Source organism: Muntiacus reevesi, chromosome 4 (assembly GCF_963930625.1).
Source record: "Muntiacus reevesi chromosome 4, mMunRee1.1, whole genome shotgun sequence".
Lineage (NCBI taxonomy): Eukaryota > Metazoa > Chordata > Mammalia > Artiodactyla > Cervidae > Muntiacus > Muntiacus reevesi.
In genome coordinates, this window is record NC_089252.1 from 58,160,998 (window position 1) to 58,188,520 (window position 27,523).

The 27,523-nt window shown below is 41.9% G+C and overlaps 1 protein-coding gene across 2 annotated transcripts in view; it reads left to right on the forward strand.

Moving 5' to 3' along the window:
• PHLPP1 (PH domain and leucine rich repeat protein phosphatase 1) overlaps positions 1-27,523 on the forward strand; it is a 221,767-nt gene that overhangs the window by 77,879 nt on the left and 116,365 nt on the right. For both annotated transcript variants that reach the window (XM_065932864.1, XM_065932863.1), the window contains exon 2: positions 26,737-26,933. In XM_065932864.1, the coding sequence (XP_065788936.1) occupies positions 26,737-26,933 (197 nt within the window). The remainder of the gene's footprint in view (positions 1-26,736; positions 26,934-27,523) is intronic.

Consider the following 27,523-nt stretch of genomic DNA (forward strand, 5'->3'; position numbering starts at 1 on the left):
TTTTATCTAATTCAGTCGACTCCACCAATACTTTTAAATGACTTAAAATGCTCTTAATTGAAATAATGATTGTTCTGTTTCTGATGTAGTATCCGAAATTGCTGTAGAATACAAAACTGCAGATAGACTGGTTTCTCTGTATGATCATCTACTTCTCTTTGTTTATGGAGAACAATACAAAAACTCAAGCTCAAGAGTTTTATGTACTGTCTTTCTCCTCAGAAGTCATGTATTCATATTTTTGTTGGACACAAGAAATATCCTCCAACCTTGAGGTCACCATAGGGTATGTGTATATAGTCAGGTGGAGAATTGGTAAATAAAATTTTAGGTAGCCTCTCAGGAAAACCAGTGATTTCTGTTACCTGATTGCTTTCTATTTTAATTCTTCTAGACTGATATACTGTGATTCCAAAAAGAATATATTGATAGATTAATAAGGAAAGGAAATTATTCTTCCTAGTATTTATCGTTTATATTTTTTCTTTTCTCCTGCTATCCTCATTTTTACATATAAGGTTAAAAAAAATGGTTATAGGAGTGGGACTGGTGAGCGTATATTACACTTGTGTATTATTGGTTAGTTGATTCTTTTGTTGTTGTTATTTGTATTAGTCCTAAGAGTTTGAGAAAACCTTTTTCTTCCGAAAGGTAAATAATACTTCCAGGGCAAATACTTTGTAGGAAAATGGAAAGATTGTAAATGAGAATTTTGTAGAGCATTGTATATATTATGCATACATTACTTCTCTCAGTGAAGTGAGTGAAAGTCGCTCAGCCATGTCTCAAACTTTTTGCTACCCCACGGACTATACAGTCCATGGAATTCTCCAGGCCAGACTACTGGAGTGGGTATACCGTTCCCTTCTCCAGGGGATCTTCCCATGTCTCCTGCATTGCAGGTGAATTCTTTACTGAGTCGTCAGGGAAGCCCAAGAATACTGGAGTGGGTAGCCTATCCCTTCTCCAGTGGATCTTCCTGACCCAGGAGTCAAACCAAGGTCTCTTGCATTGCAGGCGGATTCTTTACCAGCTGAGCTACCAGGGAAGCCCACTTCTCTCAGTAGTTGGACTATCTAAATATTGTTTGCAATGTGGAAATGTTATTTTTGAGGATCAGTTTAACATCTGTTTTGAAATCCATAATTCCCTATCTATCTAAACAGAACTTTGCCCTCAGATCTTAGTATGAGATTAAATTCTTTGAATCTAAAGCCCTTAAGTATAGTTTTATTTTCCCCATAAATTTGTTTAGGATTATATGAGCTGAAGTGTTGTCTAAAGGGAAGATAAGAGAGTCAGAGATGTTTGAGGAAACCCCCCAAAAATAAAATTTTGAGGTGAATACTTAATTCATTATGAATTTAAATTTGTATGTTATTTATCCAAACGTTATCAACTTTTAGTTTAAATCTACTTTTATGCTTTTTGCTCTTAATCCCTTTCACAATAAAATCTTCTGGTTTAGTGCATGGTGAATATATTAATTGTGGTTTCTTTTTTCAAATTAAGAGTCATTAAGGATTATTTTAGTATGCAGTCATTAAATTTTCTTTTTTAATATGAGATGGAATCTCTCATCTTTTAACATAGTTATTGGTAAAATGTATAGGGCTTACCCAGTGGCTCAGTGGGTAAAGAATCCACCTGCAATGCAGGAGTCACAGGGGACATGGTGACTTGATCCCTAAGTCAGGAAGATCTGGAGAAGGGAATGACAACCCACTCCAGTATTCTTGCCTGAAAAATTCCATGTCAGAGAAGACTGGCAGGCTATGATCCATGGGGTCACAAAGAGTCAGGCACAACTGAGCGTGCTTACGTGTGTGCCTGTGCACACGCACACACACGTGTGTGCATATACACACCACTATCTCTTAGACATAGTAGGAAATGGTGGTGAAGGAGAGTTTTTATAAACATCGATTTCAGCTTGTCTGCGAAGTTCCGTTTTCCATTAATTCTATTTACTCTAAAACTCAAGGACATAAACTTAAGAAACTAGGTTAAAATTTTAAGTAAAGTTTAGTTGTGTATGTTGAGCATTTGCTTTAAGGCTCACGGTTTTGGGAGTAGAAGCATAAACAGGAAGGCCCCAGTATTGTGCTCACATGGTTACTTTAGCTTACATACCATGTGAGTAGAAAGAAGCTAAAGCAGAGCGAAGGCGTTTGTCTCTGTGGATTATTCTGAGGGGAGCGTTTAGACACAGCTGGCTCAGGTGCATTGCAGAGCTCTTCTGCTGTGCCGGAGGGAGGGGCGCTGGGTCCAGACTGGCAGAGGGCACGCTGGTGGAGGGCGCCCACGGGACGCCCGCAGCGCGCATGCGCTTCAGGGCTGGGCAGCTCGTGGGGACGCCGCAGCGCGTGCGGAGGCGGCGCACGAGGACGTCCGCAGCGCGTGCGCGTGTGGTGGCGGCGCACGAGGACGTCCGCAGCGCGTGCGCGTCAGGGTGGGCGGCGTTCCGGCCTCACCTCAGGGCTGGAGAAGTTTCCTCTCCACCTGACCCTGTGAGCTGACCGGCTTGCGAGGCAGGATGCAGACAAGCAGAGGCTGATGAACAAGGACTGAGTGAAGGAAGAACATTCGTTCTTCTGATCTAGGTATAAAACAGCTAGTCATGACTCAGAAGTGACTAATGCTGCCTTACTATTAACAATGATAACTATGGGAAGTGAGAGATTTTTTAAATTTAGTATAAGAAATTTTGTCATATTCCTAGTCTCTCAGAAAGTTTTATGCTTGATTTTCTTTGTTCACTGTAGTATATAATTTTGTATCCATAGCCAAGTAATTAGTTTTTCTTTGCTCCTAAAAACGCGAAGGTTTTAAATTTAGTATTTTGTCTGTGTGAAGGACAAGTTTTGTAATAGACTTGGTTAGTTGTATCTGCTCTTCTTTCTGAATAGTCTGTTGGCTAAATTGTTCTTCCTCAGCTTATTTTGCCTTTATATCTTAGGTAATTGAGGCAGTGTCTTTTGTATTTGGTTTATTATTACAAAATACCATTTATAAATTGAGTTTTTCTCCTCACCAGAAGTGTTTTCATATTTCTTATCTCCAGTTAGCTCAGTTAATTTGTTTAGACGTTTATTGAGTGCTGACTGTGTGTGTGTCGTTGGTCAACGCCATGTGAGAATGGAAAGGTAAAAGGCATGATGCTTGCTCCTGAACTAACAGAAGACAGAGAGGTTAACAACTTGCAATGTTTATATGATTTGTACTCTAAGTATGATGTGTATATGAAGTGTTACCGGATGAGGGAGAAGTTAATTCAGTAGGCAAAGAAAGGCACAGATACGGGGTGTTTTTAAGCAGGGCCTTGAAGGATGGGTAAGAATTGGTTTTCCGACTTAAATACAGACTTTAAGAGAAAATGTGTTACATTTTATAGAATTTTATAGTCTGAACTCCATTGCAACAAGTATAACACATTTCAATAATTCATCTCCCCTCAAATTTCCAAGTGCCTGTCAGCACTTTTCTTGGATTAAAAAAATATTCTTTCAAACAAAAAAGTTCAAATAGTTCTCAGAAAGGTTTCCATAAGAGATTTGAGCAGACTTGAGACAGTTCTAAAAAATATGTAATTATTATAGTGATCCATATTTCTGGTATAATTTTAAGGAATCTGTCCTTTTCCTGAAGGTAAGTTCGTTCATTTTCAGATTTTTGTTAACTCTCAGTGTGTATGCATGTTCTCTTGCTATTCTGTTGATTCAGGACTTTTTTGTCCTAGCTGTCAGATTTTATCTGAGCTGATGAAGCATAACGTGTAGATTTCATCCTACTATGTGATGTAATTTAATATTTTTGTTCATTGGTACTTAGTGAATTAATCATGTTAGTGTTAAGTACCAATAGGCAAGATTAATGCCATTTAAAACTTCTTAAAGTTGTTAATATAGAAGGCTCCCAATTCCAAATGTGAAATCCCCAAATTAACATAGAAGTTTTAGGTGGTTAGCCTCAGAATTTAGTGATTTAGAGTGGGGGGGTTGTATGGAAATGACCAGGGTAATACTTGGGGATGGGAATGTGTACAGTTCATCCAGACGGTCTGCGGCGAGGAGGCCTGGGTGGCTGGGAGGGCACGGGCCAATATGACGGAGCCGTGGGCCCAGGAGGTGGTGGAGGGCCAGCCCAGCAGGACCTGCAAGGCTGTTACGCACTGTGGCCTTTACTCTGAGCTAAGAAGTTACAGGAAGCTTTTGAACAGCACGATGAACACAATCTGATCTGTTTTTAAAAGTATGTTTCTGGATAGTGGGTTGAGAACAGTCAAGTGCTGTTCTATGGGTTTGGAAGGAAGGATGGAATTGCCTTTTCCAAAGATGGGTTACTCTGAGAGGAGTAGAGGAGACATTCAAGTAGACAGATGGTCTAGGAAACTGGAGTTCAAGGCAAGATGGGCTGGAGATAGAGATTTGAGAAGCTGAAAGTGTGATGTCATGAATCCATACTTTAGATTCCATTCATATGTGAAATCATGTAATTGTTGCACTGATCATATGCAAACAGATATTTGTTAATCTCCTGTGCTGAGTACTTGTCTACAATAATTGCTTTCGTTTGGAATCAGTATCTAATGTGATCTCCTAGCACACTGTACTTTTTGTCTCACGGTTCATCTCACTATACTGTACTTGCCTGATTATCTGACTGGAGACTGTGAGGTTTTTAAGGATTTGAACCCGTCTTCCAGTAGAGATAAACTCAGGTTAATCACGTAGAACTCAATTTACTATGTGTGTAAGGACTGGAGTACTAAGTGTTAACTACATTTGAATTTTTTTTTTATTTTTATTTTACATTGGAGTATCATTGATGAGATTCTCATTTCTTAAGAATATATACCTTAGGGAGCTCCCTGGTGGTCCAGTGTTAGGATTTCTGGGCTGTTACTGCTCCGGGTCCAGCCTCCGTCCCTGGTGGGAAACTAAGATTCCATAAGCTGTGAGACCAGAGAAAGAGAGAAACAGAACATGTATCTTGTATGAGAGCTAGAAACCAAAACTTTGCTGCTGTGAACAAAGATACCTGCTTTTTTTTTTTTTTTCTTCTTTCTCTTATCCCCAAAGGAAGTACCTTTGGGGAGACAAGACCTCTGTGGATTACAATGAAAATTAAGTCATAACTATGTAGCTTTTTAAAGGATTCCACATCATTAGTTTGAGAGAAGCTCAGAATGGCTGTGCTGGGACTGTTATTCTGTCCAGAGTTGAATACTTCTGAAGAGGAATGAAGGGTAAGCGTTGGAAAGCCTGTGAAAGTGAAAACGTGCTGCTTTTCCTTCTAGCGCTAACTTGGACTCCTGACCGTCCTCTTTAGCGATGACCCCACAGCTGGGTGAGCAGAGACGCACTGCATTCCATCTTTAAAACCTGATTTTAGCAGATCGCTCACAGAAATGACAACTACATCACACACACGTCTGATGGGGTGCCTCTGCCCTCTTCCAGAAGAAGATAAGCCAGAAAAAGGCACAACAGTAACTGGAGGAACTATTACCATTATTTATAAAAGCCAGGAACACTAGGGAGCCACTGTAAACACAGATGATTAAAGAGATACCTGAGGAATAGTTCATGTGTAAATCATAGAAAGCTGCAACTTTGTACCAAGGAGGACCTGTGATAATCTGCAGGTGTATGTTTTCCCTGAGAGCATTTTAAAGGAAATACTGTTCAGGTGATTCCCTTCCAAATAGATCACTGCTTTATTAGGAGTTGGACTGGGGGAAAGATGGAACTTAAGACCACTGAGAACACTGTTTTTCCCATTTTCTAGCCCCAGTTGAGACATTAAAGGCCTAGAGAAGTAAATGACTTAGCTAAAGTCATAGAGCTGGTCAGTGGCAAACCCTGCTCTAGAATTCAGGTTTCCTAATGTTCAATCCAGTCTCACCCTTCATAATTCTCACTTTAGAATGAAATAGTGGTATTGTATTTAAATTAATAGTAATACATTTATTATTAGCCTTTATTTAAAACTGTCAGAAATCTGTTCTATATATTAAGTTAAAGACTTTTTTTTCCCTTTCTGAATCCATGAGAGAAACCAAAACTCAATATCCACAGTGTGAACGAAACACAGGTTTGGTTTTGGTTGAGCTTTACTTGCGTGCTCAACCATGGACTCAGCGTGTTGTCTGCGGGTGAAAGGCGGGTCGGGGCCAGCCCAGGTGCGGTTTGGGCAGCAGCTCAGGGCCCTGGAGGCACACTGCCGCGAAGCTGTGTCTGGGCTGCCCGGCTGTTCTCGTGTCGCTGGGCCAGGTCTTGGCGACAGCATGATCTTATCTCTCTTTCTCTTAAAAGAGGCTCCAGAAGCGAGAAGCAAGGACCACATTTGCCCCCAAACCTTTGGAGGGAGGAATGCTCTGCCAGCACCTGTTTCCTGGGGCTGTTGCAACAAGTGATGACAAACTGGGTGACTTAACACAACAGAAATTTGTTCCTTCATATTTCTGGAGGCTGTAAGTGCTCCCCCAAAGGCTGAGGGGACTCATGCTTGCTTTTCCCAGCGTCTGGGGTTGCCGGCAGTCCCTGGGCTCCTTGGCTTTGCAGCTGCCTCCCTCAGTCTACTGCTGTTGTTGCGTGGCCCCTGTCCCTCCGGGGGCCTGGGTCCAAGCTTCTTATAAGGACACTAGTCATGGGATTAGGGCTTATTCTAGTCCAACATCACCTTACCTTAACTTGATTGCATCTGCAAAGACCCCATTTCCATATAAGGTTGCATTCACAGCGACCAGGGGTAGAGCTTAAACATTTCAGCTCATAGTAGAGAACATGAATGACTGCCACTGTGACTGAGAATGGAGTTTGTTGTTCTGTTGGCAAAAGATGCCAGCAGTTAGATTCAGCGGTATTTGGGGGACAGGGGGAAAGTGAGAATGTTAGATTTGTAGTGATGACCTTGAATACATTTAAGCAATTAAAAACTTCATTGGTGTTTCTCAGCACGTCATACAACTAACTGAATGTTGGGGAGTATTTTTTGGTGATTTTTCTTACCCAGAATGTTGGTTAAATGAGTGAATATGTTCTGTTTGCAGGCCAAGTCGTTTCAGTCATGTCCGATTCTTTGAGACCCTGTGGACCAGAGCCCACCAGGCTCCTCTGTCCATGGGATTCTCCAGGCAAGAAAACTGGAGTGGGTCGCCATTTCCTCCTCCAGGGGATCTTCCTGACTCAGGGATAGAACCCATCTCTTAGGTCTCCCACGTCGGCAGGAGGGTTCTTTACTGCCGCCACCGCCTTCATGGGAACAGAACACCCACGTTCTGTTTAGTGTATAACAACCATCATGCACACCCTCTGCACCCGTGTCAGCATTTTAGTTCACCCTCCAGTTGGTTTATTTAATTGGTGGATGCTGGTGTTATTTGAAGTTGTGAATAGGCAGCAAAAGTATGTAAAATTATTGAAAAAATATGTTAAAATTGTGATAGTCTTCAGGGTTAATCTTCATGGTTTTTAAGTCCTCTTCGAGTGCTAAGAACTTTTCTTAAATACAGTTAAATAAACAATGAGGCTTGTTTAACTTAGAGGGAAGTGAAGTGCTAACACTGTCAGTGTGCTGATGTACTGATTACTGGACTTTAGCCAAGCCCATCGCCCGACTACAAGCAAAGTCATGAATTGCTTCGTGTATCTTCAGTAGTTTGAAGTTCCGCATGTAACGCTTAGAGACATGATACTTTTTTTGGCTGGGGATTTTTGCCTTTAACAGTTAAAAGTCAAAATGTTGTATTGTGCCTAGCATTCCTTTTGGAGTTCTCCTAACAAGAATTACTTAACCTTAGGTGATACTTCATGATTAAATGAGTTTAATGTAAGCTGAATATATTGAAAATATACTCCGATAATACTTAAAAAGGCAGTGCTATATTTAATTCTCAAATTTAAAAAGCTGTAAAGTCAGAGAAAATTAGATTTCTTTAGCTCTGGTATCAGAAGTGTAGTAGATGTCCTTCCAAAGTTCATGTCCATCCAAAATCTCGCAGCGTGACCTTAGAATTGTTACAGATGTAATTAATTAAGATGAGGTCTTACTGGACTAAAGTGGGCCCTCAATCCAGCGACTGGTGTCCCGCAGAGAAAGGAAGAGGACGCACAGAGACCCAGAGAAGAAGGCGACGTGTCAGTGGGGCGAAGTTGGTGTCACACTGCCCAGCCAGGGAGTGGCGAGGGTCGCCACCGGCAGGGAGGAGAGAGGTGTGGGGCACCCACTGCATCCGGGTTCCAGACTTTCAGACTCCAGAACTGTGAGAAGATGGATTTCTGTTGTCTTAAGCCACCCGTTTGTGGTAGTTTGTTATGGCAGACCTAGGCAACTAACACAGTTTAAGATTCCAAGACTGACTCTCTTTGAAATGAAAGATGGATCATTTGCTGTTCTCAGAGTCACTCTACCTACTTTTTAAGCTGCTGCTCAGAGTCACTCTTCTTGGTAACTGGCTACCATTGTGGTGACTGAGAAGAGTGTATCCCTGCATATCACAGCCCCATGCCCCGTCTGTGACAGGCATCCTGACCAGTCACAGCCCTCTTCCCTGGGTCTCCGAAGAAAGAAGTTCGGCCACCTGCTGATGCATGTTGGGGTTCCCAGTTCTGGAAGTTTGCTTATGGGATATGGTGGGAAGAGATGGTTGGATAACATCACCGACTCAAAGGGCATGAATTTGAGGAAACTGGGAGATAGTGGAGGACAGAGGAGGCTGGCGTGCTGCAGTCCGTGGGCCACAAAGAGTTGGACATGACTTAGCAACTGAACAACAACAAAAAAAACTGTGTTAGGGAAATTATAGCTACTGCACCAACCAACTATGCTGATCTTTTGCTTTAACATAACACAGATTTCTTTTGTTCTCATGGTCTAGTCCATTGCTGACGTTTCTAGTCAGGCAGCTCCAGCTCAAGTGGCTGAGGGACCTGGGCTTCTTCCATCTTGGGGTTCCCCATCCCCTGAGCCTCCTCAGAGAGTTCTTCCTGCACCATCTTTATCCAGCTGGTCAGGGGTGAGGAGCCTGTGAAAGGAGCACAGGAATTGCGGGAGTGGCAGAGGCCACGTTTGTAGGCCACAACCAATTACGTAGATCTGCCTGAATTGCAAGAGGGGCTGAGAGATGTGGTTATTATTGTGTGTCCAGGAAGATGAAATGGGATTGTTGAACATCCAGCCAGTCTCTTCCAAAGTAGCATGTGTGATATATGCTATTGTATACAAGATAGCATTTTGGTACATTTATATTTTAAACATCATCTGAATATATTTTGTAGCTGTGAAGCTTTTATTTTGTTTTATTACTTTGAATGTGGGATTTCGGTGTTTCCAATGTATATTCTAAGTCATTTCTCTCAAACTCTCCCCGGGGTGTTTTGAGTAATGAATTTTTTAAAATTTGTTGCCCTACTAAAATTAAAACTTCTCTTTGGTAACTCAAGATTGAAAAGTATGACCTGGAATTGCAATACAATTGTAAATACATCCATTACAATAATATATTGCTTCTATAAACCATGGTGAAAAGGAAGAGCTGACTTTTGCATTTCTGGTACGAGATTCCATAGTACCTAGAAATTCCTGTTTCTCGAGAGTTCTTCTTCTTCTGACCACTTCATAGTCTGGAGAATGAGCTAGCAAGCACTTCTTTCCTATTAGCAGGTTCTGGAGGCAGATTTTGCTCTCTAGTTTTCAGGGACACTGAAAGTGACAGATAAACGGACGTGAATCCTGTTTAAACACAAGCTTTCATTTACCCTCCAGTCTGATTCTTTTCTTGGTATGATCTCTGTTACTCATCCTTTTGTCAGAACTGTTTTGTTTGAAGGTTTATATGTGTGATCATTATATTATCGTTTATATATGTAATCATTTATATCCTTTATATATGTAATACATATTATCGTTTATATATGTAATCATTATATTATCATACTCATACTTTAGATGAAAATAAGACAGTTTTTTCAAAACTGTATATATACAGCAATGAATTCAGCTGAATGACTCACATTTGCCCATTGATTGTATCTCTTTTCCTTAAAAAAAAAAAAATCCCTTATGTTTCTAGGAGAAGAAGCTTGAAATAGTTGGCTGATAATTTCAGGCAGATGTTTTCCTTTATAACCTAACAAGATTCCTAGAGCCTGGGAAATTGATTGTGAACCACATGTTTTCTCTCCCATATCCTGTTTTCCCCAAAACCATAGCTGTTGATTGTATAGCTTTTGTAATTTGCTGTATATGTTGAGAACTGGCTGCTTGCTTTTGCCCAAACACTGGAGTGACTCCGTTCATGCGGCAGGTGCTGGTTGAGCCCTTCGGTGATCCGGACCCTGCGCTGGTCTTTGGACCTGCAGCCTGTAAGAAGCCACCCCTCCCTAGCAGACTGTGTGTGCGTGTCTGGGCTGCACTGGGATCTCCAAGCCAAGGGGTGTGGTAGTTGAAGGAACTCAGAATCCCAGGACGACTGAAGTTCTGGGGTTTCTGATCCCTTTGAAAATTAGAAGAATTAGTAAGGATTACTAAGAAGAATAAATTATTTGGTTACCAAGGAATTAAATCAGAAGTTTAGCTCTGAAAGACTTAATAAATAGCTTTTACAATAGGAAGCACGATAAAATTCATGCTAGTCAATTACAGCTATTTCCTTCTCAGTGTAGTTATCTGCAAATGCTTTTTTTTTACCCATTGCTAGGGTTTTGTTGCTTTTTTAAAGTTACACTCAGTGAGTAACTTATGACAGAGTAATGGTTCCCTCTAACTTTTCCTGTTTGATGAAAAGCTGTTCTTTTATGGGTTGGGAGCAGAAAGGAAAAACAGTATGGAGGCCTACGTGAAATTAGAATGCTACTGTATTTGTCTATATACAAATACAAAAGTGTTTTTCCCATAAATTATAGGTTTTTTTTTTTTTTAGTTAATTTTCTTTGAACCTTTCTTTGAAAAGTAGTGACTTCACACGTCTTAGTCAAACACAACTACAGGTATCAACAATGTGAAACCTGCTTTCATTGTGGGTAGTGGATGTGGGTTCATTTTTATGAATAACATGGCTTAGTGGGCTGTTTTTTTCCCACACGTCCTTAGGATTTCTAGAAAAGTTACTCATTTCTTTGGTGAAAGTAGTAGAGGCATAGATGCTCATCTCTGCTTGTTTTGATTTATAGCTGGTTTTGAGTTGCTGGCTGGGAAGAATTAGTAAAATTGAGGAGGGGTTAGGAGTCATAAAAAAAAATACAAGTCATGAACTTTGATTTAGCAATTCATAGAATGAAAATTCAGAAACAATCATCAATAATGAAAAAATGAGTAAACAAATACTAGTATATCGAGTATCTTGCAAATGTTTTAGACAAAAAGGCTGAGAACTTGGGAGAGTATATGATATAAATTGAGGAGGCTAAATAAAGCAGGACATAAAATGCTGTGCATGTTATAAGTATGTAAATGATTCAAAATTTTGACAAGAACTGAAAAAATTCACCAAAATCTTTATAATACTATGGAGAAATTGGGATTATGCTTATTTTCTTGTTTTTAATTCCCCTTTCTCTTAAACTTTTCATGATAGAGCTGTGCTTAAAATAATAATTGAAAAAATTTAAGTGGAAATGTAGTAGATTGTATGTGTGATTCTGAGAAAGTTCAAAATAAATATCTTGAAGTTTCCTATAAGTAAATTACAGAAATGGGCTAATTGTGGGATATTTTGTAATTTTTTAAAGAGATGTCTTGTAAGTTGAGGAATGGTCATTTGTTTGGAATGTGGCTGAGTGTTAGACATTTCTGATGTTTGTTGTTGTTTAAGGACAGTTTTAGAACTCCTGAATCTCGATTTAACATCTTTGACATAATCAGCCTTGTAGAGAAAAGGGTAGGAAGTCAAATGAATGTTATCTAACACAGTAGAGGAGTGGAAAATATGGTTTTTAGGAAATTGTTTTGCTCTTGAAATCTTTGTTTTTATTTATAAAAGTCAAATTATACATTGTCAGTATATATTATAAAATGAAAAGTGAACTCTGACCCCATCGCTCAGAGAGAACCATTGTGGAAAAGATTTTTGAATCACATTGTGTCTTAATGTGGCTGTGTAGACATTGTTCTTTGTAACCCTGTCAAGGCATCTTGGCTGAAGTCTATTCTTCTAAACAGAGTAAACTGAAATATATTGTTTGTTTTGTTTTTTTACTATGTCTTAGAGAGGAATAATGTTGTGGGTTATCCAAACATTGTTCATGCTGGACTTTAGAACTTTTATTTTAGTATTTGCTTATGTGTGTGTATGCCTGGCTGGAATGTTCCAGCACTCCTAATAAAGCCTTGCACAGTGAGGACTTGACTCCGCTGGAGCTGTGGCGCTGTCTAGCTTCATCATTCTGATTTCCACACCAGCAGCAGTGTGCGTCACCTCTGACACAAGTCACAATTTGTGTCTCCAGGAAGCAGTGAGTGTGTTGTTTATTCTTTTGAGAGTGGATACTGGATCTTAGGCATTCTAAGATTTGAGATCTAGTTATTCCTGAGGCCTCTAAAACCTCATGATATATAGTAATTCGTAATTTTTCGGAATCTCAAATTTGAATCGAGCCTGAGGCTCGCTGCCCAGCTTGGTCATTTCAGCGAAGTTCAGCTGCTTCTCCTCACAAATGGTGTTTTATGCTTTAATGCTGATGCCTTATGCTGTTATTCTTTGTGGAGAGGCACCACAAAAAGCGAGGCAGCTGAGAAAGCAGGTGATGAAAATTTGGAAGTCTACCAAAGTGATTTTTTTTTTTAAACCAGAAAATAGAAGTTATAGGTAATTTAAGAACATCAAATGTGGAAAAGGCTTAACAAACCTATGGACCCAAGCAAGTCTGCCATTCACTGGGGTGGAAATGGCAACAAAAAGTTAAGGAAACTGTTTCATTGACTGTTCTAACCAAGGGTGGGGGGTGGAAATGCTCATCAAATGAGAAAGAAAACTCAGGAGAATGTTGAAAAGGTTCTTAGGGTATGGTCTGATGTCACAGGAAAGATGAGACTGCCACTTCTGGGAAGTAACAGATGGTGAAGACATGGAACTGACAGGTGCAGGTTGATTTGATGAAGTTTTTCAAATGTGGATTTTTGCCAGATGCGAAGTTAATGAGAGGGGACCACACCAGCTAGCCGTCGAGGGCTTCTGGAAGTGAGCTGAAGACGCTGATAAAGCAGCAAAGGGTTAGAGTCTCTATGAATGCAAAATTGTAATGAAACCTACATTTGAAAAAAATAGCTTCTCTAAATACATGTCCCATGGAGAGACGTGAACATCAGATATTGAGACAACTGAGAATAATTTTGTGATGGAGGGGAGGTAACTTTAAAGATGCCTGGGAAATGAGTCTAATTCCCTGTGAGGACAGAAGTGGGGGAAGGAAGGAAGGGAGTTAAGACACAGCCCCGTTCATCCCAGATGTCTGTCTCATCTCCCCAGTCACTCACCTGCTTCTTCCGTCAGTGTTAATCAGCCGCACCCTGATGATCCACCATGTCAAAAAGACACTGGTATCCTGAAAGCAGAACTCAGTGGGTTTGAAGTTGTGGTGCTCAGACCTGCAGCATCAGCAAAACCTCATACCCCTGCCCAGAATTACTGAGTCAGAAACTCTGGGTGGTGGAGCCTCAAAGTCTGTGTATAGTCAGGTTTTCCTGGTGGGTTCAGTTCAGTTCAGTCGCTCAGTGGACTGCGGCACTCCAGGCCTCCCTGTCTGTCACCAACTCCCGGAGTTTACTCAAACTCATGTCCATTGAGTCGGTGATGCCATCCAACCATCTCATCCTCGGTCGTCCCCTTCTCCTCCCGCCTTCAGTCTTTCCCAGCATCAGGGTCTTTTCCAGTGTGTCAGTTCTTCTCATCAGGTGGCCAAAGTATTGGTGCTTCAGCATCAGTCCTTCCAATGATTTTTGAGAACTGATTTCCTTTAGATCTCCTTGCTGTCTAAGAAACTTTCAAGAGTCTTCTCCAACACCACAGTTCAAAACCATCAATTCTTCAGTCCTCGGCCTTCTTTATAGTCCAAGTCTCACATCCATACATGACTACTGGAAAAACCATAGCCTTGGCTAGATGGACCTTTGTTGGCAAAGTAATGTCTCTGCTTTTTAGTATACTGTCTAGGTTGGTCATAACTTTCCCTCCAAGGAGCAAGCATCTTTTAATTTCATGGCTGCAGTCACCATCTGCAGTGATTTTGGAGGCCCCCAAAATAAAGTCTGTCACTGTTTCCATTGTTTCTCCATCTATTTGCCATGAAGTGATGGGACCAGATGTCATGATCTTAGTTTTCTGAATGTTGAGCTATAAGCCAACTTTTTCACTCTCCTCTTTCACTTTCATCAAGAGGCTTTTTAGTTCCTCTTCAACTTTCTGCCATAAGGGTGGTGTCATCTGCATATCTGACATTATTGATATTTCTCCCAGCAGTATTGATTCCAGCTTGTGCTTCATCCAGCCCAGCGTTTCTCATGATGTACTCTGCATATAAGTTAAATAAGCAGGATGACAATATTCAGCCTTGACGTACTCCTTTCTGGATTTGGAACCAGTCTGTTGTTCCATGTCCACTTCTAACTGTTGCTTCTTGACCTGCATACAGATTTCTCAGGAGGCAGGTCAGGTGGTCTGGTATTCCCATCTCTTGAAGAATTTTCCACAGTTTGTTGTGATCCACACAGTCAAAGACTTTGGCATAGTCAATAAAGCAGACGTAGATGTTTTTCTGGAACGCGCTCGCTTTTTCCATGATCCAGCAGTCGTCCTGGTGGTTGGTGTGCTCGGAAGTCTGAGGCCCTCTGCTGTGGCTTGTCTTCATGCAGCAGTTGCTTTGGCATTTATTAATGTCATTTCAATATACTAGACTCATCTGACTCTATGGACATGAAATTGAGCAAGCTCTTGGAGGTGGTGGAGGACACAGGAGCCTGGTGCGCTACAGTCTTGGGGTTGCTGAGAGTCGGGCATCACTTAGCGACTGAACACAGCATACATCACACACAGTGTATAGTCATAGTTCATTCCTTTGTTTTTATAGTTCGTTACATTGATTTTTCAAATTTTAAAAATTCATGGCTACTTTTACTAGATAATTTTGTAGTTTAATAGAGGTTGCTTTGATGGATTTTTTTTCCCCTCAATTACTTTGGGCTTGTGTTTACATAATCTGTAAGAGTGTGAAGGGCTAGCTCACATTTTCCAGGCACTGTTTTGACTATTATAGGGGAAATTATAAAGTCTAGTAGTAATCAAGAAGTTAGAGATTAGAGAAAGGTTCAGGACATGGCATTCCTCGAGGATAAGGGTCTACACTAATTTGGGAGATATAAATAAACCTAATCAGATTGAGTAGCTGTCAGTAAGAAGCAAGATTTACTGGGCAGTTGACTTTGTATATTTTGATCTGATGCATAAATGAATAATCCTTGAATTCATTTAGCAGCTGGCTGTCATTTCCATTAGCTAAGAGCAACTAGTCTTGATTCTGCTTCAAAGCTGCTGCTAGCATACCTTGCTGAGCTTGCTTAGACTTTCAGCTCACAAAATTCCCAGCTGCCAGTTTAGAGCTGAGGTCTCTGGACCTTGCTATAAGGTCATCTAAATCCTTCTGCCCACTCTTGAAAAGAGCCCGGGCAGGTAATTTAATTCAGTCCTTCTGAGACTGTAGGTGGTCAAGAAGGATTTAAGGATTTGTATGCAATAAGAAACACTCTTTAGAGTCTTATCAGTCTGAGCTCTGAAGGTAGAGAAGATGAGGTGCGAGCTGAATGCTCTCAGTCACTCCTGACCATTTTCAGCTCCAGGGACATGGTGAATTCTTCCACCAGCACTTACTCTTTGGTGCTGTGTTATCATGCCAGTGCAGGAGACCTGGGTTCTACTCCTGGATCAGGAAGATCTCCTGGAGAATGATATGGCAACCCTCTCCTGCGTTCTTGCCTAGGAAACGCCATGGACAGAGGAGCCTGGCGGGCTGCAGTCTGTGGGGCTGCAGAGTCAGGCATGACTGAGGGACTGAACAGCGTTATATCATGAACACTTCCTTCCTCCAAAGTTTTGGAGATTGTGATTGCTTCCTGTGCTGTTCTTACTCTTTCTCTTGACTGTTTCGGTCACACCAGACCCTCTAAGTTATACGTGCTCATGTGAGCTCAGTTGCTAAGTCATGTCCGATCTCTGTGACCCCGTGGGCTGCAGCATCCAGGCTCCTCTGTTTATGGGATTTTCCAGGCGGGAACACTGGAACGGGTTGCTGTTTCTTTCTCCAGGGATCTTCCCAGTGCTGGGGCCGAACTTGCGGCTCCTATATTAGCAGCCAGGTTCTTCACCGCTGAGCCACTGGGTAAGCTCCACTAAGTTACAAAACTTTCTGTAAATATTTTTGTAGAGTATTTTAGGGAAATGTAGGCTATTAATGTTTCACTATGTTCAGGTAAATAGAACTAAGTGAAGCTAGCACAGTAAAGTTGTATTAGTTACTGCCTCAAAACTCAGTGGCTTAAAACAGCACACATTTATGGCCTGTGATTTGAGTCAGGAATTGTGGAAGTGGTTCAGCTGTCCCATTCTGACCACGTTATTGTGACGACTGCAGCCAGGGTGTCCTGGGGGCAGAGCTCTCTGAGCTTGACCAGGACTGGAGGCTTTTCCCAGGATGGCTTGCTCACGTGGCTGCAGTGGCGGCCGCAGCTCCTTGCTGGCTGCTGGCGGGAAGGGCTAGTTCCCCAGCTGGTTGGCTTTCTCGTGGGGCCCCTTGTGTGTCCTCATGACACGGCAGCTTCTTCAGAGAGAGAGATGCTGGAGGAGGTGGGGTGGGAGCTGTGTGCCTTTTATGACCTGGATTCAGAAACACCAGTGGCTCAGACGATGAAGAATCTGCCTGCAATGCAGGAGACCCAGGTTCAATCCCTGGGTCAGGAAGATCCCCTGAAAGAGAAATGGCAACCCATTCCAGAATTCTTGCCTGGAAAATTCCATGGACTACAGTCCATAGGGTTGCAAAAGAGTTGGACATGGCTGAGCGACTAACACTTTGACTTTTTCATTTTTCAGAAGTCTCAGCAGCCATTGAGTTGGCTACATTCTGTTTGTTAGAAGCGAGCCCCTGAGTGCAGCCCACAGCAGAGGGAATGGGGTTGGGCTCCGCCTTTGATGGGGGGGAGAATTTTTAAAGATTGGTGGACATATTTTTAAACTACCACGATGATAGGCACTGGGATATGTTAATATTTGGCAAAGACGAGTAATTGGCAAAAACCAAATTTGCAGTAATTTCTATGGTGTTCAGCGGTCTTCTAGTTAAAGCAGGTGTTTCCACTGCTCTATCTGTTCCTGAAACTTCTCATGTTTTCCAGAGTTGAAAATTAAATGGGTTTATGGGAAAATAGAACTCGAGGGAGGTAGGACTTTCAGTCGAAGCATCTTTATAATCAAAAGAATAACAGAAATAATAATGGATACCTCAGGAGATAACCTGGACAGTCTAGACTGGTTGCTTACTGTGTCTGGAAGTTGAGTTATCTTAGGGAATATTAAAAATGCACAGTAACGTGAGAGTAGAAATGTTGGCTTGTGGGCATTGAGACTGAATTTGCTGTGGGCTTTTTCCTCTGTTTTTGAAAGTTACAATTCCACTCCCAGTATTCTGGCTCCCCTTGCCTACAGTGAATCCTTGTGGATCAATGCTTTACGTACCATGCTGACTTCACTCCCCTCTATGTGAGCTGTTGTTTAGTTGCTAAGTCATGTCTGATTGATTGTGACCCCGTGGACTGTAGCCTGCCAGTCCAGGCTTCCCTGTCCATGGGCTTTCCAGGCAAGAATGCTGGAGTGGGTTGCCAGGGGTCTCCCCGACCCAGGGATCCAGCCCACGTCTCCGGTGTCTCCTGCGTGGGCAGGTGGAGTTTTCCCCGTAGCGCCTCCTGGGAAGCCCACATGTGAGTTAATCAGTGTTAATAAAACACATTGTAGCAGAACAGACTGTTGGGCTTCCCAGGTGGCACTAGTGGGAAAGAGACATAAGAGACACGGGTTTGATCCCTGGGTCAGGAAGATTCCCTGGAGGAGAAAATGGCAACCCACTCCAGTCTTCTTGCCTGGAGAAATCCCATGGGCAGAGGAGCCTGGTGGGCTACAGTCCATGGGGTAGCAAAGAGTCAGACACGACTGAAAGCAATGTTGCGCTAGCTAGACTGAGGTTCGTTTTCTTTAAGTACTTCTCGTCTAACCATGTTTGTTTATTTATTTAACAGAATTCCCTGCTGGGACTCACCTGGTAGTCCAGAGGTTGGGAATCTGTTTGCTGATGCGAGGGACACGCGTTGGACCCCTGGTCTGGGAAGATCCCATGTGCTGGGGGGCGGCTGTGCCCCGAGCCAGAGCTCCTGAGTCCATGCTCCCCTGAGCACGAGGCGTCCCCACGCTGCAGCTGCAGGGTCGCCCCTGCTCACCGCAGCTGAGCGCTCACATTTGTGACAGTGCAGAGAGATTATTCTCTTCACATTTGTTTTTCAAAGGTAGCATAATGACACCCCGCCCAACCAGGAGTGAACGGTTCGGAAGGCTAGACCACTTAGATTAATACTTTTAAATACTGAAGTCAAGGAGGACCTCTGAGTGGAGGAAAAGACTTACCACAAACTTTAGTCCTTTACTTTGAAGAAGGGTAGAAAGTTAGCTTTCAGCCTTTTGTTTTAGGATTGATTGTAAAGTAAGGTAATAAATTAGAAGTTCTTTATCCACTCACTACTGTCAGTCAGTGGAAAAGAAGATCCAAAGACTGTGGCAATGCTGAGGCTTGGAGGTACTTTTAGACAAGAGCAGGTAGCTGTTCTAGTCCTTTGCTCCCACAGGAGTCTCTGAGTTTCTGAATATAGTAATATATTGAGAATCCACACCTTAAAGAAAATATGTTAAACATACTTTTATAATCTATGAAAGTGAATGGTAGGTGTTTGAGAGAGTTAAATTTAACTATGTGGCACTTCATTCCAGGCAACACGTAGTAACAGAAACTGCATTTACTTTTGAACCTAAAAGAAATGAGCAACTAAAAACCAGGTGAAATACATGAATCGGCTTTCAGACACTGGGCATTAGGAGCAGAGGACACAAAACCCCACAACACACGCAGTTGAGAAGCAAAGTGGATTAAAACAGGCCTACAAAGGTGCCCTCTTCCTGACGGCGGGAGGGTGTCCAGGCTTCAGCTGCAAGGAGGAGGCGCCCAGGCAGAGCCTGGTGTTGACCCTGCGTTCGGGAGACAGCTGGGAGTCCATTGAGACTGAACAGCTTGAATATAAAGGGTAAGGTGCTGGAGGGAAAAGAGCCACTCAGTCCCGGAGATGTGCAGGGAGTCGTCACCGCCCTTCAGCTTCATGCTGATCCGTCGTGTGTGAGGCTGGGGCTAAGAAACCCCTGAAGAAGAGTGGAGGGACTAAACCCCGACGTTCACTCAGGGCCAGGTCTAGTGAAAACCTTACAATTTAGAAGGTATCAGTTAACAGCATTGCTTGCTAGTACTGTCATTATAAATCTAGACTTAAGGTGGCTCAGGTCTAATACGACAAATCCCAGAAAGCAGGCCTTGTAAGAACCACATTGTTTTCAACAAACTTAATTGTGTCCCAGAACAAAACTCCATCATATTCATAAAGATATAAGAATATCCAGTTTTCAACAAGATAAAATTCATAATGACTAGCTTACAAACAAAAATGACCTGGTGTGCAAAGAAGCAGGAAAATATCACCCATAAGAGAAAACAGTAAAGCTGACACAGAAATGATACAAATGATAGAATTAGTTGACAGGTGCATTTAAGCAGCCATTATAATTATGTTTCATATATTCATGAAGATAAAAGAAAGCAGAATTAGGAGTGACATGGAAGGTATATACGTGTGCGTGTGTGTGTATGTAAGTATGTGTGCCCACATATACCCAAATCAAACTTAGAGGTGAAAAGTACACTGGATAGAATTAACAGTAGATAAAACACTGCAAAAGAAAAGATTAGTGAACTTGAAACCACAGTTAGCCAGAATTTGTGGAATGCAGCTAAAGCAGTACTTGGATGGAAGTTTGTAGCATTTAAATATGTATTAAGAAAAGGAAAAGTGACCTCAGCTTCCATATTAAGAAAATAGAAAATAAGTAAAATTTAATCCTAAAATTACTAAGAGAAAAAAGAATCATAAGAACAGAAATAAATGAAACCGTCAACAGAAAAACAATAGAGAATGAAACCAAAACCTGGTTCTTTGTGATGTTTAATATAATTGGTAATCTAATCAGATTGATAAAGAAAAGTTTGTCTCCTAGAGTAATGGAAGTAAAAACAAAAATTAACAAATGGGGCCTAATTAATCACAAAAGCTTTTTGCACAGAGAAGGAAACCAGAAACAAAGCAAAATGGCAACCTGCAGAATGGGAGAAAACATTTTCAAACAATGTAAACTGAAAGGAATTAATTTCCAAAATTACACACAGCTTTTACAACTCAGTATGGGCAGAAGACCTAAATAGACATTTCTCCAAAGAAAGGCATACAGGTGGCCAACAGGCACATGAGCGAACGCCGAACATTAGCACTTGTTAGAAAAGTGCAAATCAAAACTAGAGTGAAATATCACCTCACTCTGGTCAGAATGGCCATCGTCAGAAATTCCACAAGTAGTAAATGCTGGAAAGGCTGTGGGAAAAAAGGAACGCTGCTACACTGTTGATGGGAATGTAAATTGGTGGAACCCCTAAGAAGAATAGTATGGAGGTTCTTTAAAAAACTAAAAATGGCATTATCATAGAATCCTGCAGTCCCACTCCTGGGCATATGTCCAGAGAAAATCATAATTTGAAAAGATACTTGCACCCCAGTGTTCATTGCAGAACTGTTTACAATAGCCAAGACATGTAAGCAACCCGAATGTCCATCAACAGATGAATAAAGAAGATGTGGTGTGTATATATATATACACACACATATACCAATGGAGTATTATTCAGCCGTAAATAGAAGGAGATAATGCCATTTGCAGTCACCTGGATGAACCTAAAGCTGATCAGACTAGGAGAAGTAAACCAGGCAGAGGAGGACAGATATCATAGGATATCGCTTATATGTGATAGCTTAAATGCAAACGAGCTTACTTACAGGAGAGGGAAAAAGTTATATTACCAGTATCAGGAATGAGATAGCTGATAACTACAAATTTTTATTAATATTAAAAGTATAATAAGGAAATATTCTAGACAACTTTGTCAACTATATGAAAAATGAAATGAGCAAACTTCTAAAGGTCAGACTACCAAAGCTAACTCAAGAATAACTAAATAATGGAATAGCATAGCCCAAACTCTGAAAGTGAAAGTGAAGTCACTCAGTCATGTCTGACTCTTTGCAACCCCGTGGACTGTAGCCCACCAGGCTCCTCCATCCGTGGGATTCTCCAGGCAAGAATACTGGAGTGGGTTGCCAGTTCCTTCTCCAGGGGATCTTCCCGACCCAGGGATCGAACCCAGATCTCCTGCATTGTGGGCAGACGCTTTGACCTCTGAGCCACCAGAGAATCCCAAGCCCAAACTCTAGTAAAAAGTAAAAATTGAAATTAAATACCTGTTCCCTGCAAAAAACAAAGACCAGAAAAAATAAGACACCAGGTCCAGAAGTCTACACTGAGAAATTCGATCACTATCACGGTGATGAGCGCACTCATTCTTTAGCTCATTTATAGGTGTGTATGTGTCACATCTTATCAAATTGCCAGTGTCAAGTGATCAGAGAGGAAAAAGGTGTTTTAAATCATTCTGTTGTGGTCAGGTTTCTCTCTCAGCTTGAGACCCTTGTTCTCTTGTCTTGTCCATCTTTCCTCCCAGATCATGTAAGAGATGCCTTAAATCTGTAGGATATTTCTAAAGGAAGAGTTGTAACAATGGATTCAACTTTAAATTGATGGACATTGGTTCCTTGTGTGATGTGAATATTTATTAGAGCATAGGACAATTTGAATGCCTCTGATTTGAGAAGTTTCAGGATTGACAGTGCTAAAATAATTTCTTGTGTCATAGAATAAGGAAGTCTGATGCAGAGGGCTGTGCCCTGGGGTGACTGCCTTGCTGTCGCTCACTCATTCCTGTCTGTGTTCCCCAGAGCCCGGTTGACACACAGCCTCGTTCTGAGGGTGTGTCTGAGCTGGGGACACCTGAGCAGGGGAGAGCAGTCAACAAGGATATTTAAATTCACAGCAGATAAGAGGGACTTGATTCAGACTGGGATGTTTAGGGCTTTCCTGGGACAGACTAAACTTGCTAGGTTCCGGGACCGTTCAGGCCCCTGGGGGATTTTTCTAATGGGGAATAAAAAGCCAGTCTCTGTTGACACCCCATGCTTTTCTCTCACGTGCCGCTTCCAGCCTTCGTCCTCTCTCTCGGGGACTTTCTAGTCCTCTCTGTTTGCTCTGGGGCTTTTCTTAGGATTTTTGTGGAGTTGGAGAATTGAAGGACTGCTCCTGTGTACCGCTGTGGTCTTTTTCCTCAGTGTAATTACTCACAGGTCTATATACATGTGACAGGTTAAGAAATGTCCTTGAATCCACACTAAGATGGCTCAGCAAAATGCCTGCTTCTTTGTATTCGTGTGTGTGTGCAAGTATTTAGATCAGATCCCTGGTTAGAGAATGTTAGTGTATTACAGTCATGGAAATCGGATTTGGGAAATCCAGTTACCAGTTGTCTGTTATTTTTAGCCCTGCACATACCTTTCCGTTTCTGCTGAATCTCTTCTTCTGTCCCCCTTCTCTTGTGAGGAGACTGCAATGTAAAGGCGCACTGAGACTGGGAACCTGGGCGTCTCTCTGTCTGAGGGTCAGTGGACTCAGCAGATCGGGGCAAGTAGGTGGCTGTGGTCAGACCCACCACAGGCAGGCTCTGTCAAGTCACATCTAGTTTGAAGTCTCCTTGGCTTCCTATCCCATTGTGGGAATGTTAGCACTGGGTAGACAGGCAGCTCAGCGGAGCTCTCCATGGAGGATGCTAGCTGTGTAGTTGTTTACTAGGCCAGAATTCAAAAAGCTGAACCCCTTTTAGACTTCATTCTCTCTCATTGCCAGCAAATTCATGTAGTGTACAGTATTTTTTTATAAAGCACTCTGATATACTGGGAGAAAGAGGAAGTGAAGTTCAAACCTTCTGGTTTTGTTATTTGCAAGCATTTCTGCCGAAAGGTATGTATTCAGTTCAGTCGATCAGTTGTGTCTGACTCTTTGAGACCCCATGGACTGCAGGACGCCAGGCTTCCCTGTCCATCACGAACTCCCGGAGTTTACTCAAACTCATGTCCATCCAGTCAGTCGGTGATGCCATCCAACCATCTCATCCTCTGTCGTCCCCTTCTCCACCTGCCTTCAGTCTTTCCCAGCATCAGGGTCTTTTCCAGTGAGTCAGTTCTTCGCATCAGGTGGCCAAAGTATTGGTGCTTCAGCATCAGTCCTTCCAGTGAACACTCAGGACTGATTTCCTTTAGGATGGACTGGTTGGATCTCCTTGCAGTCCACGGGACTTTCAAGAGAATTCTCCAACACCAGAGTTCAAAAGCATCAATTCTTTGGTGCTCAGCTTTCTTTATCAACTCTCACATCCATACATGACTACTGGAAAAACCATAACTTTGACTAGACGGACCTTTGTTGGCAAAGTAATGTCTCTGCTTTTTAATATGCTGTCTAGGTTGGTCATAACTTTTCTTCCAAGGAACAAGCATCTTTTAATTTCATGGCTGCAGTCACTATCTGCAGTGATTTTGGAGCCCAAGAAAATAAAATCTGTCACTGTTTCCATTGTTTCTCCATCTATTTGCCATGAAGTGATGGGACCAGATGCCATGATCTTAGTTTTCTGAATGTTGAGTCTTAAGCCAAGTTTTTCACTTTCATCAAGAGGCTCTTTAGTTCTTCTTCGCTTTCTGCCATAAGGGTGGTGTCATCTGCATATCTGAGGTTATTGATATTTCTCCCAGCAGTATTGATTCCAGCTTGTGCTTCATCAAGCCCAGCATTTCTCATGATGTATTCTGCATATAAGTTAAATAAGAAGGGTGACAATATATAGCCTTGATGTACTCCTTTCCCAATTTGGAACCAGTCTGTTGTTCCATGTCCAGTTCTAACTGTTGGCTTCTTGACCTGCATACAGATTTCTCAGGAGGCAGGTCAGGTGGTCTGGTATTCCCATCTCTTGAAGAATTTTCCACAGTTTATTGTGATCCACACAATCAAAGGTTTTGTTGTAGTCAGTAAAGCAGAAGTAGATGTTTTTCTGGAACTCCCTTGCTTTTTCAATGATCCAGCGGATGTTGGCAAATTGATCTCAGGTTCCTCTGCCTTTTCTGAAACCAACTTGAACATCTGGAAGTGCATGGTTCACATAGTGTTGAAGCCTGGCTTGGAGAATTTTGAACATTACTTTGCTAGCGTGTGAGATGAGTGCAGTTGTGCGGTAGTTTGAGCATTCTTTGGCATTGCCTTTCTTTGGGTTTGGAATGAAAATTGACCTTTTCCAGTCCTGTGGCCACTGCGGAGTTTTCCAAATTTGCTGACATATTGAGTGTATCACTTTCACAGCATCATCTTTTAGGATTTGAAATAGCTCAACTGGAATTCCATCACCTCCACTAGCTTTGTTCTTAGTTGTGCCTCCTAAGGCCCTCTTGACCTCACATTCCAGGATGTCTGGCTCTAGGTGAGTGATCACGCCACCGTGATTATCTGGGCCATGAAGATCTTTTTTGTACAGTTCTTCTGTGTACTCTTGCCACCTCTTCTTAATATCTTCTGCTTCTGTTAGGTCCATACTGCTTCTGTCCTTTATTGTGCCCATCTTTGCAAGAAATGTTCCCTTGGTATCTCTAATTTTCTTGAAGAGATCTCTAGTCTTTCCCATTCTATTGTTTTCCTCTATTTCTTTGCATTGATCGCTGAGGAAGGCTTTCTTATCTCTCCTTGCTATACTTTGGAACTCTGCGTTCAAATGGGTATATCTTTCCTTTTCTCCTTTGCCTCTTTTCAAAGCTATTTGTAAGGCCTCCTCAGACAACCATTTTGCCTTTTTTGCATTTCTTTTTCTTGGGGATGGTCTTGATCCCTGTCTCCTATACAATGTTAGGAATCTCCCCCCATAGTTCATCAGGCCCTCTTGTCTATCAGATCTAATCCCTTGACTCTATTTCTCACTTCCACTGTATAATCATAAAGGATTTGATTTAGGTCATACTTGAATGGTCTAGTGGTTTTCCCTACTTTCTTCAATTTAAGTCTGAATTTGGCAACGAGGAGTTCATGATCTGAGCCACAGTCAGCTCCCGGTCTTGTTTTTGCTGACTGTATAGAGCTTCTCCATCTTTGGCTGCAAAGAATATCATCAGTCTCATTTGGGTGTTGACCATTTGGTGATGTCCATGTTTAGAGTCTTCTCCTGTGCTGTTGGAAGAGGGTGTTTGCTATGACCAGTGCGTTCTCTTGGCAAAATTCTTATTAGCCTTTGCCCTGCTCATTCTATACTCCAAGGCAAAGTTGCCTGTTACTCCAGGTTTGTATTGGGAGGGCTCAGACAGTTGGTGGATTTTCTTGAGACCTATCTTTGGTATTGCTGCTCTTCCTTTTTTCTTCTCCAGTAGGTATTTGACATCTACCAAAACACTTGGCATTTACTTTAGTTTTTAATATTCATAAGAATACAGTTTCTCTTGAATTTGTTTCTTCTGCTAGCCCTTGGCAACTACAGCAAACTTCCAAATAAATAAGACACTTCTGGCTCGGAACCTGCTCAGGGATGCGTGCACCTCAACAGTTTGTGAGCGTGGTCTTCCACTCTCTGTGATAAATAGTCAGTGTCTAGTACTGGGAAATATTTTCCTTCTCGTTTATACGACTCCGTCACTTAGTCGTCTAGTAATTCTCCCATTCAGTTGGTGGGACTTGTCTGAAGGTCATTCTTCCAAGTTTACTCCATCTGGGAAATGAGGCTCCTCAGGTCCGTCTCAGTTCCGTCTGCCTCTCAGGGCTGCTCTGTCCGCCTCCCTCCCTGATTTACAGGCGCTGCAGCACACCATCTTTCTTAGACTGCCATTAATTATCTGTGAGGACTTAGCTATGTTTATAGAGTAGCATTTTCTTACTAGAAAAGTCATTCATTTTTAATCTCCTTGATAATCAATGTACACTGACTATCTGTAGGAGAAAGAATATCTGGGTAATCGCATAAAACTGATTAGTTTCATTAAATGCCAGCTCTTTAATGTTATCTTTCTATATCAGTCTATATAATATTTTCTTCTTAGTATACTTAAATTAACTCTCTCATTCATGAAAATCTTGAAGTTATTTCTTTTTTAAATGTAGAGTGAAATTGTGAAGGAAAGCAGAAAATAAAACTTGGGTTTATAGCAGATGAGTTAAAATGGCTTTTTCCCTAGGGTTTTAAGGAAAAAGTTCTTCACTTATAGTAAAAACCCCACATGGAGGTAGATACAGTAGTTCTTATCATGATTGTATTACTGCTGGTTTCAGGTTCTCTTAATTGTAAATTAGATCCTCAGTTATCATCTAGATGGTTTTAGTATAATTCTTTTCTGTTGTTCACGTAATTTATGCTGATATGCTGATGAGAAGCAGAACACCCATTTCTTTAAGACTAAACAGTTTGCTTGTGCTTGTAGGCAAACCTCACAGTACCGGAAGCTCTGAGCGGATTCAGCTCTCAGGAATGTACAATGTCCGGAAAGGCAAAATGCACTTGCCAGTGAACCGATGGACCAGACGCCAAGTCATCCTGTGTGGGACCTGCCTCATCGTGTCATCTGTGAAAGACAGCGTGGCCGGAAAGATGCACGTGCTGCCACTCATCGGTGGTAAAGTAAGTGGAAAACAAACCAGACACCGACAGATTCTCCAGCCTCCTAAGGAGCTTTGCTCTGAGCCTTTTGCTGTAGTGAGGGGCAGGTGGGTTTTGACTTATCATTTCTGTCGTGCCTCTGCTGTGGGCATGTTGACTTGGTGGAGTTTTGGAATATATCATTGCCATTGGCTCACATGAGGCCTTGGTGATGTTTGCTTCATTAGTAGATGTATCTTGGGGCTTCCCTGGTGGCTCAGACCGTAAAGGATCTGCCGGCATTGTGGGAGACCCGGGTTTAATCCCTAGGTCAGGAAGATCCCCTGGAGAAGGGAATGACTACCCACTCCAGTATGCTTGCCTGGAGAATTCCGTGGACAGAGGAGCCTGGTGGGCTACAGTTCATGGGGTCACAGACTTGGACATGCTGAGTGACTGACACTTTCACTTTTTCACTTACTTTCACATGCATCATAGTTATGAGACTGAAAATAGAGCAACTGGAATTTCACTGTTATATTTCAGACTGTCGGTGATCAATTATTTATGAGAAGATATCTTTTGATATTGTGATAACATATTTTGTAGTGTAGTCTAGTGATCCCTAGGTC